Here is a 12,943-nt window from a genome sequence, read left to right as displayed (position 1 = left end):
GACGGGGTTTCACCATGTTGGCCAGGCTGGTCTGGAACTCCTGACCAGGTGATCCACCTGCCTTGGCCTGCCAAAGTGCTGGGATTATAGGTGTGAGCCACCGCACCTGGACAAAATGTGGTATCTTTTTTTTTTTTTTTGAAACAGAATCTCGCTCTGTCGCCCAGGCTGGAGTGCAGTGGCTGGATCTCAGCTCACTGCAAGCTCCGCCTCCCGGGTTTATGCCATTCTCCTGCCTCAAGCTCCCATGTAGCTGGGACTACAGGCGCCCGCCACCTTGCCCAGCTAGTTTTTTTTGTATTTTTTAGTAGAGACGGGGTTTCACCATGTTAGCCAGGATGGTCTCTATCTCCTGACTTCATGATCCACCCGTCTCGGCCTCCGAAAGTGCTGGGATTACAGGCTTGAGCCACCGCGCCCGGCCCAAAATGTGGTATCTTTAAAAGCTCTGTGATGATGGCATTTTAGACTAAGGTGATGTTTTATTTTATGGGATGTGTAGCTGTACTGCTGGCAAGATGAATCAACATGTTCTAATACTGCTTGTAATAAGAGTAACTTGATTTACCATTACCTACTGCGGTAAATTGGTATCTTCAGTATTGGAAATATTCAACAGAATGTATCAGAAGGGATTTCAAAAGCTGTAGTCTATGGTGTTATGATAAGTGAACAAAAGCATTTCCCCTATTCCAGACAGCCTTTGATAGCATATGTATTTAGGAAAATATATACAGATTGATCAACTGTGTACCTGACTCAAATATTTTTAGTTTCTTTGGGTTGAACTTTGGGTTATGCCAAGGGATCCCCTTTGGTCTTCTCATGGAGAATCACTTGTAACCAATGTTGATGTGCACTTACAAAGAAGGGTGTAAAGGTTTATAGGACGATACTGCTCGACAGCTTTGCGGATCTGGAATCTACACAGTTCAGCTAGCTTCTCTATTTGAGTCCTGAACTAGTGCACTCATCTCCCGTTTCCTTTGCTTTGCCATTTCCAGTTGTAAAGTGATGTGTGCTCCCTCTCTTCCCTTTCACTAGTGCAGTGGGGCTTGTCTTTCAGAATGAGATCTGTGCTAAAACTTTTTCTTGTCTCTGTGTATGCTGATAAACAGGCTTTAGAGTTCTATCTTGTGGTGATATATCACCCCACCCCATCTTAGATATGACAATTGCCTTTAAAGGACTACAGTTTTGATGTGTAGGGGGCTCTTTCTGTTACGCGCTTCTAAGTAGAGAGGCCTGTGAGAACACCTTTCAGGTCTGAGGAGGTATATGGCTATCTTGTGCTCCTTTCTTCTCTAACATCAGGGCTGTAGATATTCACCCCTGGTGTTGTATTGCCCCCAACCCCTGCCACCCCCGGTGATTTGCTGCTAATTTTGGCTACTTTTTTTTTTTTTTAAATTCCAAAATCTCTTGCAGTCTCTTCGGACTTCTGCCAATTCTGGCATAGTTTGCTCAAATGATTGGTCTTTTCTTGGTAGATCTCAGTCTCTTAACTTCTCCCTTCCTCTTGTTGAACTGACCAATAATCTGTGAGTATAACCCTTATATCTTGTGTGTTATATGGTCTTTCATATTTTTTCCTAAAGCATATCATGCTATACCTACTATTTTTAAATGGCCTTTTCGCCACTTTATCTTCTGAAAATACCTTTCCTTACATTTCTGTTTTAAAACAATTTATATTTCTAAATTTTCAGTGGGTGACATCCCTTCCATGATAATGAATCTATCGTTTGACCAGTCCCCTACTTTTGGGCATTTGGATATTTTCTGTCTCTTTTCTCTTTACCCTTCTTCCTTCTTTCCTTTCTGCTTTTCTGTTATTTCCTGGTAATGAGTATCCGGAGTTGTTTGTTCACCATGCATATTGTTTTTTAAAACCCTAATGTTTTAAATGTTTTAATGTTTTAATGGCCGGGCGAGGTGGCGCACGCCTGTAATCCCAGCACTTTGGGAGGCCGAGACGGGCGGATCACGAGGTCAGATTGAGACCATCCTGGCTAACACCATGAAACCCCGTCTCTACTCAAAAAATACAAAAATTAGCTGGGCGCGGTGGTGGGCGCCTGTAGTCCCAGCTACACGGGAGCCTGAGGCAGGAGAATGGCGTGAACCTGGGAGGCGGATCTTGCAGTGAGTGGAGATGGCGCCACTGCACTGCAGCCTCGGCGACAGAGTGAGACTCCATTTCAAAAAAATAAAAAATAAATAAAAAAAATAAAACCCTAATGTGGGTTTTTTGAGGCTTTTGCTAGTTATAACATCACCTTGTATGTTCAAAGACAGAGGCTCGTATCTTATGCATGTCTTCCTAGCATATATGCCTGACACAGTGGCCATTCACTAAAGAATTATTGTTGAGTTTCAGAAATATGAGGGCCATTTGACAAATAAATGAGTACCTACTATGTACTTGGAACCCAGGATATAGGGGTGAACAAGGTAAAGATTGTCCTTGCTCTCATAAAGTGAGGTATTATTTTGTATAACAAGGTTTATGTTGTAGAGATGGTAACCCTCTTAATGTGAGGATCAATGAAAAAAATTTAAGACACACAGTATAGCAAAAGCAGACTGAATGACTTAGGGTGTGGTTACTTGGGAGATGTTCATGCTTATGGCTAACTGAGTTGACTAATTGATTTTTCCATACATGATATTTCTTATTTAGGATTATCCACTAGTGTTAAGGGATTGAGATGGAATGATCTTTTTCAAGTTCATACTTTTTTGACCCTTAAGGGATTGAGATGGAATGATCTTTTTCAAGTTCATACTTTTTGAACCCTTGTAACTCCAGTCAGTTATACTTAAATTAAAAACTTCATACTTGAATATAATATGCTGTTGTGCTTAGTGATTCCAGAGACCCAAAGATCTTTTAGGACTGAGGTTGGGGGGAACAGAAATATTTCCCAAAATATTTTTGGTCTTTCTGTTGCACGTCTTAAAATATGATTAAGCAAAGACTGCAGCCGTGAAGATTTTCTGCTATAAATTGGTGTTTCAACCCTGGCAGCTGTTCATGCTTTCTGCGATCCCACTTATAAAAGTGGAAAGTGAAGGGTGAGTGGCTGCCCTCGTAGGCAACCACATAATTAAAAAAAAAAAAATGTGTATGCCTCAGCAGATCTATATTAGTATTTCATATAGCTGCCTTTTTCTTTTTTATTGTAGGGCCAGCTCTCAATGTTGCAAGAAAAAATAGACCATTTGGAGCGTTTGCTGGCTGAGAATAATGAGATCATCTCAAATATTAGAGACTCAGTCATCAATTTGAGTGAGTCTGTGGAGGATGGTCCGAAAAGTTCACAAAGCAATTTCAGCCAAGGTGCTGGCTCACGTCTTCTGCCCTCACAATTATCCCTCTCAGTTGACACTGCAGACTGTCTGTTTGCTTCACAAAGTGGAAGTCACAATTCAGATGTGCAGGTAATGTATACATTCATTAATAATCACTGGGCTTTTTTTTTGTTCTTTTTAAGATTTGACGTGATGTCTGTTCTGACTTGGTAAGTTGCTTAAACTCTTTGGATTATAGTTTCTCTTTTTGTAAAGTACTTTGATTAGTCACATGAACATAATGTTCTGTTTAGTGATAAAATTCCATAATTCTGTTGTTCTCAGTTTATCTTACTATTTTATACTTATGTGAATACAGTCTTTTTGTATGCTTTTCAGTCTTATTTTCTGTAATGGTTGAAAACCTTTAGAGGTTTAAATTTTGCCAGAGATTTTTTTATTTAACCTTCCATTGGAGAATACAAGAAAAGCCCTGTTCTTGTCATATATCAGTTGTACATTGTAGATTTTGTACAAAGTAAGGTTAGACTTTTTTTTTTTTTTTTTTTTTTTTTTGCTTAATATCCTTTTGCAAGAGGGAAGGGAATTATTCTAGAGCTGTACTTTCCCGTTTGGAAGCCCCCATCCACATGTGGCTACTGAGCACTTGAAATGTGACTAATGTGGCTTGAGATGTGCTGTAAGTGTAATATACACACACAGTGTTTCAGACTTAGTGTGCAAAATATCTTAATTCATTTATATATTGATTATGTGTTAAGATAATATTTTGGATATACTGGGTTAATGAAATATTAAAATTAATTTCAACTGCTTTGTTTTACTAGACAATTAAAAATTTGGCTTGTATAATATTTCTCTTGGACAGCGCTATTATAGAGGGCAATGGAGTAAAAAACCCAGCGTCAGAAAGGCCTTCTGCCTTTCTTAAACTCAGAGTGTTTCACTTACACTGGCTTTGCAAATTAGAGCAAGGCTGTGTTTAACCTTGTGCCTTATACCAGAAACTGGATTTTGGTGGAAGGATCCTAAGGGGTGAATATTTTAAAGTTTGACAAAATTATTTGGCTTCTGGCCTTGTTTTCGAATATACACTTTCCACTAACTGCTGAGGGACAGAGAACATGATACGATCTTGAGGTCATGGCTCACAGGCCAAGCTGGAAGCTGGGGAGAGTGGAGCTGGCCAGGTCTTGCACCTGCAACCTCATCAGCTGGAATGTAGCCAGATTCTGATAGGATCAGAATCCTGTGCTTACAGGGATGGCTGTTTCTGTGAGGTTTGACTTTATTCAGTTTTTTGTTGAGTGCTTCTTAAGTACCTAGCTAGCCTTGTTGTCATCCATGATAAGGAACAGCAAAAAAAAAAAAAAAAAAAAAAAAAAAAAAAATTTTATATATATATATATTTGTTGTGTGGTCTAAATCTGGGCTGGACAGAAAGGAGTTGCAGAGCAACCATGGAAGTCAGGCAGAGCAAGTCAGGAGGGTACTGGGAGAGCTGCAGGACTGAAGGAAGAAACAGAGACTGCTAAGACATCCTCCTACCCAGTTCATTTCCAAAGATTTGTCGGCTCATCCTTGAGAAGATTTTATTTTATTTATTAAAGTCATATATTCCATAGGGAGAGAAATATTATTGCCTTAAAATACTTTGTATTGACTTTTATGTAATTTGTTTGGCCTTTAAATTTTTTTTGTAACTCATTTATATATTCGGATGTGAGTTTTGTAATCTAGTTTTAACATAATTTAAATTTTACAAAAGGTTGTTTGGTTGTGTTGTCACATTTAATATTATAGAGACTGTGAAGAACAAAAGTAAAGTTTTAGATTTTTTTTCCCACTGTTTTTTCCTTTGCATCCAAACATTATTAGCCAGCAGGAATACTGCATTGAAAAGCTAGAAAACATTAGGATACATAAAAACTAAATCTCAATTTAAAAAATTTTCTCAATTTTTAGATGATTATGCCTAGTTGACCCTGTTGTAGTTTTACTTCTAGGATAAAATAGGTAGATAGAACATATGCTACATGGAAGAGTAGCTATAGATAGATGTATTTTTGTTCAGGTATAGATTTTTAATATACATGAGATTTACTATAAAATAAAGACAGCTCAAAGTAAAATATCATTTTCAGTACTATTTTTGAAAATACTGAAATATCTGGTCATTATCAAATTTCATCAGAAATTTTTTTCTTGGTTCTTTTTCTATAAATTTCTATTAAATTGTTTTGGAAATAAAGTAGGGGAAGAAGGAATAGAATGAACTTATTTTTTATGAGAAGCAGATGGGAGGGGATTATTTATCAGGGTAGTTTTGTAGCACAAATAGCATTTCAAGCCTTTAAATGGTGATGAAATATTTTCTACTCTACACTCCTCAATTAATGTCTACCGAAATAGTTTTATTTTATAAAATATATATGCATAGTATAGCAGTGAATAATTTTGAGCAAATATTTACCAACATTAAATTTAAATTAATAATGGTTAAACTTTAATTTTTTTTCTTTTACATTTTTAGATGTTGGATGTTTACAGTCTAATTTCTTTTGACAATCCAGATGGTGGAGTTTGGAAGCAAGGATTTGACATTACTTATGAATCTAATGAATGGGACACTGAACCCCTTCAAGTCTTTGTGGTGCCTCATTCCCATAACGACCCAGGTAATTATTTGCACCTCAAAAAAACCAGGAGGTTATTAATTTCCTTTAGGCCTAGAGTCTTTCAATGAGAGTCTGGTAGAGGCCACTTCTCAAATTTTTGAGACATTATTCTCTGACTTTTAACATTAATGTATTCCTTTTATGTGTCATTATGTTTTAGTGTTCTCATTTTATCAATTTATGTGCCATTCAAGGATAGTATCTGTGCAGTATGAAATGGTAATAAACAAAAAAGAAGGGCTTGCCTTTGGGAGAAAAACGGTATATACTTTTAAGAGACTGATTGTTGATTTTAGTAACTTTTTGTAAAATATTGCATGGGAGAATTATTTCATGTCTATGAAGTCTACCTTTAAAAGAGGCAGAATACTCATGGGAAAGTTTGAATCTTTAAAATAGAGAAGCAGTATTAAATGGTTTAAGAACCTTGGTGTTGATTGGTTTCAGGCACATACGAATGTGAGTCTCAGCTCTCTGTATTTATCAGTGTTAGGCAACTTTAGGCAAGTTACTTTGTCCCTCTGAGACCAAATTTTTTCCCTGGTAAAATGAGGATAATAGTATCTGTTTCAGTAGGGTGAAAAGTAAAAGAATCATGTATGGCACAACAGTAGCTGCTGTCATTATTGTTACTACATATGATGGCGTTTATTTACAGGGGCCATAGATTTCCCCCCCTCCCGCTCCCCCCTCACCCGCCAAGATTAGGGGAAATTGTTTCAATTGTAATGGAACATAGGATTTGATATACGTCTTTGTTGGTTTGAGTACACAGGCACAGATAATTTATTTGCCGCGTTTTTTTTTTTGTGGAGGTTGGGTGGGGGGTGTATTTCTAAAGACTTATTTTGAAGGAGTGTGTTACTTTTCTTAATATCTTGATTTCATGATTACTGTCAGAAGCACTAGTAACCTAATAATTTGAAGGTTTTTTTCTTTGCTTCCAACATTCATTTATCTTCTACTTACATTTTTTCCCCATTAGTTTATTGGCAGATATTCCTATTTTTCTATTTCTAAGACAATAAAACATGTTACTTTAGGTCTGGACACATGATTTAGTGAAGCATTTTTTTGTGTGTGTGTGCTGCTTTTGGGTGTGAGATGTGAGCTTAGATATTGAAATGCTTGGATTTCTAGACTACTTCAATATTTAGTATGCACTGACATGTAAAGTGTATGAAATCAATATTCTGGAAATTTGTGATGAGCAATTACTGCACATCAGCTTCTGACTTGATTTCCCTATCTTTGATCTTAATGTCTTTATCTTTTCCTACAAATACCTGTTGGTGTTATGTTTTCCTCATATATATTTTAGATTGTCTTTCTCCTTAATCTTAGCCTGTACCTTTTAAATCCAAACTCAGGGAAGGCTGGGCATATGGAAAGACTTCAGGGATTTGGAGCCAGGCAGAATGAGGCTGGTATCTTGGCTCTGCTGTGTATTGCCTGTGTGTCCTTGGGCACATTGATTTGTGTATCTGTAAAATGGAGATCATACAGGTGGAGTAGCATCTTAAGCCAGGGTTAGTTATAAAGTAATTATAAAAGGTGATGAAAATTATATCTAATCCAGATTTCTTTGCTATTTATTCACTTGAGTACAGATTAGTTAGTACATTTGCATTTAGGGGATGCATATGAAAAACACGTATCTTTGATTACTTGACTCACACTCAGTGAGGTGAGGTGCTCACACTTAATGTAGGATCTAGACAGCTTATGGCACTGCAGATTTTTTTTCTCTATAAATCTCATAATCACTGTTGAATATTCAATTATTGAGTGAAATGGTGAAAGAGCCACTTGTAATATCTAAATTGTTCTCTCTTCGCTTTCTGCCAATCACATTTAGTTTAATTCTTGTTACTTAATTGGGAGAGTGATGTGATTCCATAGTATAATCTTCCTTGTAGGCTTAAAAATATACTTCTAAGTATGTCTTGTGAGCCTTCCTCATATGAAGCCCACTTCTTCCTTTTTCTTGATTTTTTTAAAAGACCTTTATTCTGTCCCTTTTTCTGCCATTTTTAATTCTCACCAATCTCATTTCTTGTTATTCCATACATGGGCTTTTAACTATAATAGTAAAATCTATGGTTTACCAGGCAGAGTGCCAGATGTTTTACAAACATTTAGTGCATACCCATGAAGGTTAGTGCCATGATTCACGATGAAGGTGTTACCAGGTTACACAGCTAACAAGGGGCACCAGAATACTTTCCTGACAATTTACCTGGATCTCGCACTAAAGTAAATTCTAGTGGCAAAGAACATATGCTCCCTATTAAACACACTCTCCTCGTGGCCTAGCAGAACACTTGGCATATAGAATAATTGCCAAAAAGATAAGGCCTCTTTGACCTTTCTCGAAGCCCCTCCGCCACATACTCATACTACACACACACACCTCCACACTTGCAGGTCTTCGCAGATGTAAACATTTACAGCACTTTTACTTGGTCTCCTCACTAGAATGTTAGCTCATTAAGGGCCAGAACTTTGTTTTATTCACTGCTGTGTTGGGAATGCCTAGAATCATAACTGGCACATAGTACTGAGTCATTAAGAGTTTGGCTAAATAAGTTAATGAGCTAATGAATCTGACTCTTCAAACTAGGATGAAACATTTGACTTATTCCTTGGCCTAGGCTTTTCTTTTAAGTTCCCTCCTTCCTGATGGCTACTTATTTCTACTCTAAAACAAACAAACAAAAAACTTATTTAAATTACTCTTTTGTAATTTTGTATACTAGAAACAGGTCGTAATAAGCTCTTTGAGGGCAGGATGGCTCTTGATTTTTAGACTTTTTTTTTGTTGTTTGCATTACTATTCCTGCTTAGTTAGTAGGTCATCTCCTGAGTAGACATCCTTAATAAGTATTCCTGACTGTAATCTCTTTCGGTATCCTAGTAACTATTGCTGAATCTTTTTGTCTTAGTAAAAGATGTTAATGACCCTGACTCTCACACCCTTCTCCACTTGGAAAAAATAATTGTCAGAAACAAACCTTTTAAAACTACAGTGATTTTTGCTGTCAAGCAAAATGCTAGAGAGAAGAACCACTGACTTAATAATTTTCACTATTCCTTAACAAAAGTAAAATATTGGCAAACTAAATTATTCTGTGAAAACCTGAATTTTTCACATCATGAAAAACCATTCTTTTTAATAGAGGAAAAAGAGAAAGATGTGTTCATATACGCTCCAAGTCAAAATGTGACTCCGTAATGGGAAATCTTTGTATAATACTCCTAAATGAATGTGAGGTTAGGCAGTGTTCTTTCTAAATGAGATTTATAGAGAGATTTGTTTGCATTTTCTGCAGCAACAATTTCAAACGAGCTTTAGCTTAGTAGTTTGTTTCATTGGTGGATTTTTGTCTATTGGGGATAGAAATATTTGAAATAGATTTTTAAAAAATTGTTGTATTTAGTTCCCCAACTTTGTGAATTTATGTTGCTGTGTTTTTCTGTATATAGATATCTTTCTTTTTGGACTGAGTTGGTAATATCCCTCAAGAAAAGGTAAATTTCACAATATGTTGGTATCTTAATAAAATTCCAAATTATGTTACAGTCTGAAAACATGTAACAATTGTCATAAAATATTTAAGTGTTTTACATGAGTACAAACTGAATTGGAAAAGAATTGTGAAGTAAATGCTGATAACTTTGTACTGTTATGCTTTTGTAAGTTTTGAATCGTAGACCATGAAATTAAATGTTAGTTGATTGATACATGTTCATGTTGTATTTAATAAGCTGATTAAAACACAATTACAGCACTTTTGTATCTGCAGTCTTAATTCTTTGCTTCCCACTAGTTAAACTGCTGAACTATTTGGTTAATTTTACTTCAAAGAAATCACAGTGTGTGGAGAGAAGATAAGGTATACTAAATGGAAGGTTGGACAGCATATTGTTAGTTAAGCAATTTGTGAAATGAACATTAGAAAATAATCCCCCTTGTGGTATGACTCTAAAATAGTAGGAAGACCTAGGCCCAAGAGTTACACTGGAAAATAATTTTCTTTTGTGCATTTACAATTCTTTTGCAGAAATTTTTATTGACTCAGAGGGTGATTAGGACTTTTCAGCTTTTTTTGTGTATAAAATTAGGAGACAGATGTTTGCATTTAGTATTATGATAATTATGTATCCTTTAAAAAAAGTTTGTAAAAAAAGAATAAAAACATGAGGAAATCAGTGTAATATTTTCAAATATTTCCAAGTATAGTTAGAATTTGAAAATAGTTCTGGTCAGCCATAGTTGGCTAATGTCTCTATCAGGGGTGTCCAATGTTTTGGCTTCCCTGGGCCACATTGGAATAAGAATTGTCTTGGGCCACACATAAAATACACTAACACTAACAATAGGTGATGAGCTAAAAAATAAAATCGCAAAAAAATTTCATAATATTTTAAGAAAGTTTACAAATTCATATTGAGGCTCATTCAAAGCCATCCTGGGCCACATGCAGCTCGTGGGCCGCAGGTTGGACAAACTTGATGAAAGGTGGTGGAGACTTAGAAGTCTGGTTGCTAACGGAACTTTACTGATCAGAATGAGACGGTCATCAGAAGGAGAAGTTGTATGTGAACACTGTTTGGGGAGTACTTTATTTGGTATAGCTACTGCAGGATAAAGTGGATTCTTTGGTTTTGACTGCCATAATGGGAAATTTTAGTTTCTGGAGCTAAAATAGTATGAGGAACGACTGAGATCTGGCATTTATTGCCTGTCCCGCGTCAGGTGAGTGACAGCTCTTTGTTACTTTTTACTTTGTGTAATTCTTTAACCCTGAAAAGTGGTAAATTAAGCCACATTTAACAGGTGAGGGCAGTGAGGCTAAGTTAGGGTATAGTAATTTGTTCAAAGTCAGTTAATTTAATTATACATTCTCAGAGGTTGGTGAATTGAAGCTCAGGGTTGCCTGATTGTAAAATCTGTGTTTTTTCCATTTACGTCTTTTTATTGCCTCTTACGATACTTTACTTAGTTAAAATTATTCTATTCCTTTTCTTCTTGTGTTGTAGGCATTAGCCAATTTAACACATTTATCTGGACTTTGGATTGTTAATAGAGTTGTCAGATTTAGCAAACAAAAATATAAAATAGTTAAACTTGAATTTTCAATAACAATGAATAGTTTGTGTGTGTGTGTGTGTGTCCCAAATATCACATGCAGCATGCTTATAGTAAACATTTATTTGTTGTTTATCTGAAATTCAAATTCAACTTCACTCTGCATTTTATCTGACAACCTTAATTGTTAAGGAAGTTGTAGCACTTAAGAGTTAAATGGCTCTATATGGCTATCTAGAATTCTGTTTTTAGAGATCTCTAAAATATGTGTGTTGAGATTCCTTTTTAGAGGAAGAATAGATGGTTTGGTCTCTCATTGGACTTTATTCTTTGAGGAGCACATATGTTAAGCAGCTGCTGAGAAATGTAGATGATCATTAAATAGCTCCTCTTTCTCCTAATTTCAGTTACCTTTGTCTATCTTTCAAGCCTGGGTGCTTCAAAACTCTCCAGTGCCCTGGTAATACAAATAATTACTAGCACTTAGGGAATTATTATGTTCTGTGCACTATTCTAGGCATTTTACATATATCACATCCATTACTCCTTTCAGCAACTTTATGACAGAGTCCTGTGGTTACCCTCACTTCATGGGAGAAGTGGCAGGAGACAGCATAAGTGATCTGTTCATGGCAGGTCTAGGTTTGAAATCAAGTGATCTTTTTCTAGAACCAGGACTTATAACAGTTTTTAATATATTGCCTTTTGTGGATAATTCTGAAACCACAGGCTGAGCATATAGGAGGAAAGTATTTTTAAGTATTTCCAAGCCAAATGTCAACTACTTTAGTATTATTAATCATAAAAAAGACTTTCAACTGTCTTGCAAAAGTGGACATCTCACTGCACTATCTCCTATCCTTCTTTTCCTTCTGATTTTTCTGGTTTGTCTTTATTGAAATGAATGTCTCTGTCCTTAAATACTACATTAGTACATGAAATGGTGAGTGGTTTTCCTCATTACCACATTTTCTACAATTAGAAAGTGATTTACAAGCAATATTTTCTAACTTTTGTTTTGTTTTTTGAGATGGAGTCTTGCTCTGTTGCCCAGACTGGAGTGCAGTGGCGTAATCTTGGTTCACTGCAACCTCTGCCTCCCAGATTCAAGCAATTCTCCTGCCTCAGCCACCTGAGTAGCTGGGATTACAGGCACACGCCACAGTGCCCAGCTAATTTTTTTTGTATTTTTAGTAGAGACGGCGTTTCACCATGTTGGCCAGGCTGGTCTTGAACTCCTGACCTCAGTGATCCATCCGCCTTGGTCTCCCAAAGTGCTGGGATTACAGACTTGAGCCACCACACTCGGCAATATTTTCCAGCCTTTAAGTTGGTTTCTTTTAGAAACTTTGATAATTTGCCTAGTATTTGTCTAAAGCTAAGTCATGTACCCTAAGAGTAACCCACCAAAGAAAGTCACTTTTCCTTCTCACAGTGTCTCTCATATTTTAGACAGTTGTTCTCATTATTTCAAAAAACCAAGCTCTGTTGGGGAAGACTTACTATGCCTGAAGTATTGTCAGTGTTAGATGCTCATAGATGGGATCATTAATAAGGGAGGGGAAAAGCTTTAGCACAGATTTAGAAATTATCCTAAATTTTGCAGCTATGAGGTAACAAAGTATGCAGGTCTTCTAAGGGGCACTTAGAAAAGCAATATAATAAGGGGTCACAGTTGGACACTGTATGTATACAGCTGCAGGATGAACAAAACGCCTGCTGTCCTAAGAGTAATGCAAATAGGTTTTTTTGTGTGGGGTAAAATTTCATATGGATTCAAAAAATGATCTTTCTCAAACAACGTCATTGAATTAAAGCTGATATGCTTAGAAAACTATCAAATGACACTGAATCAACT

General features: G+C 36.4%; 2 protein-coding genes across 3 annotated transcripts in view; both read left to right on the top strand.

Moving 5' to 3' along the window:
* LOC126956139 (uncharacterized) overlaps positions 1–12,943 on the top strand; it is a 604,199-nt gene that overhangs the window by 293,243 nt on the left and 298,013 nt on the right. The window lies entirely within an intron of this gene.
* Positions 1–12,943, top strand: part of MAN2A1 (mannosidase alpha class 2A member 1) — a 175,378-nt gene that overhangs the window by 20,578 nt on the left and 141,857 nt on the right. The window contains exons 2-3 of one of the 2 annotated variants that reach the window (XM_050793036.1): positions 3,190–3,444; positions 5,849–5,993. In XM_050793036.1, the coding sequence (XP_050648993.1) occupies positions 3,190–3,444; positions 5,849–5,993 (400 nt within the window). Of the gene's footprint in view, positions 1–3,189; positions 3,445–5,848; positions 5,994–12,943 lie in introns of those variants that run through there. The other variant, XM_050793037.1, reaches the window with a different exon arrangement.

This window comes from Macaca thibetana, chromosome 6 (assembly GCF_024542745.1).
Source record: "Macaca thibetana thibetana isolate TM-01 chromosome 6, ASM2454274v1, whole genome shotgun sequence".
Classification (NCBI taxonomy): domain Eukaryota; kingdom Metazoa; phylum Chordata; class Mammalia; order Primates; family Cercopithecidae; genus Macaca; species Macaca thibetana.
Note: the sequence above shows the minus strand (reverse complement) of the source record. Positions and strands in the feature narration are given on the sequence as shown.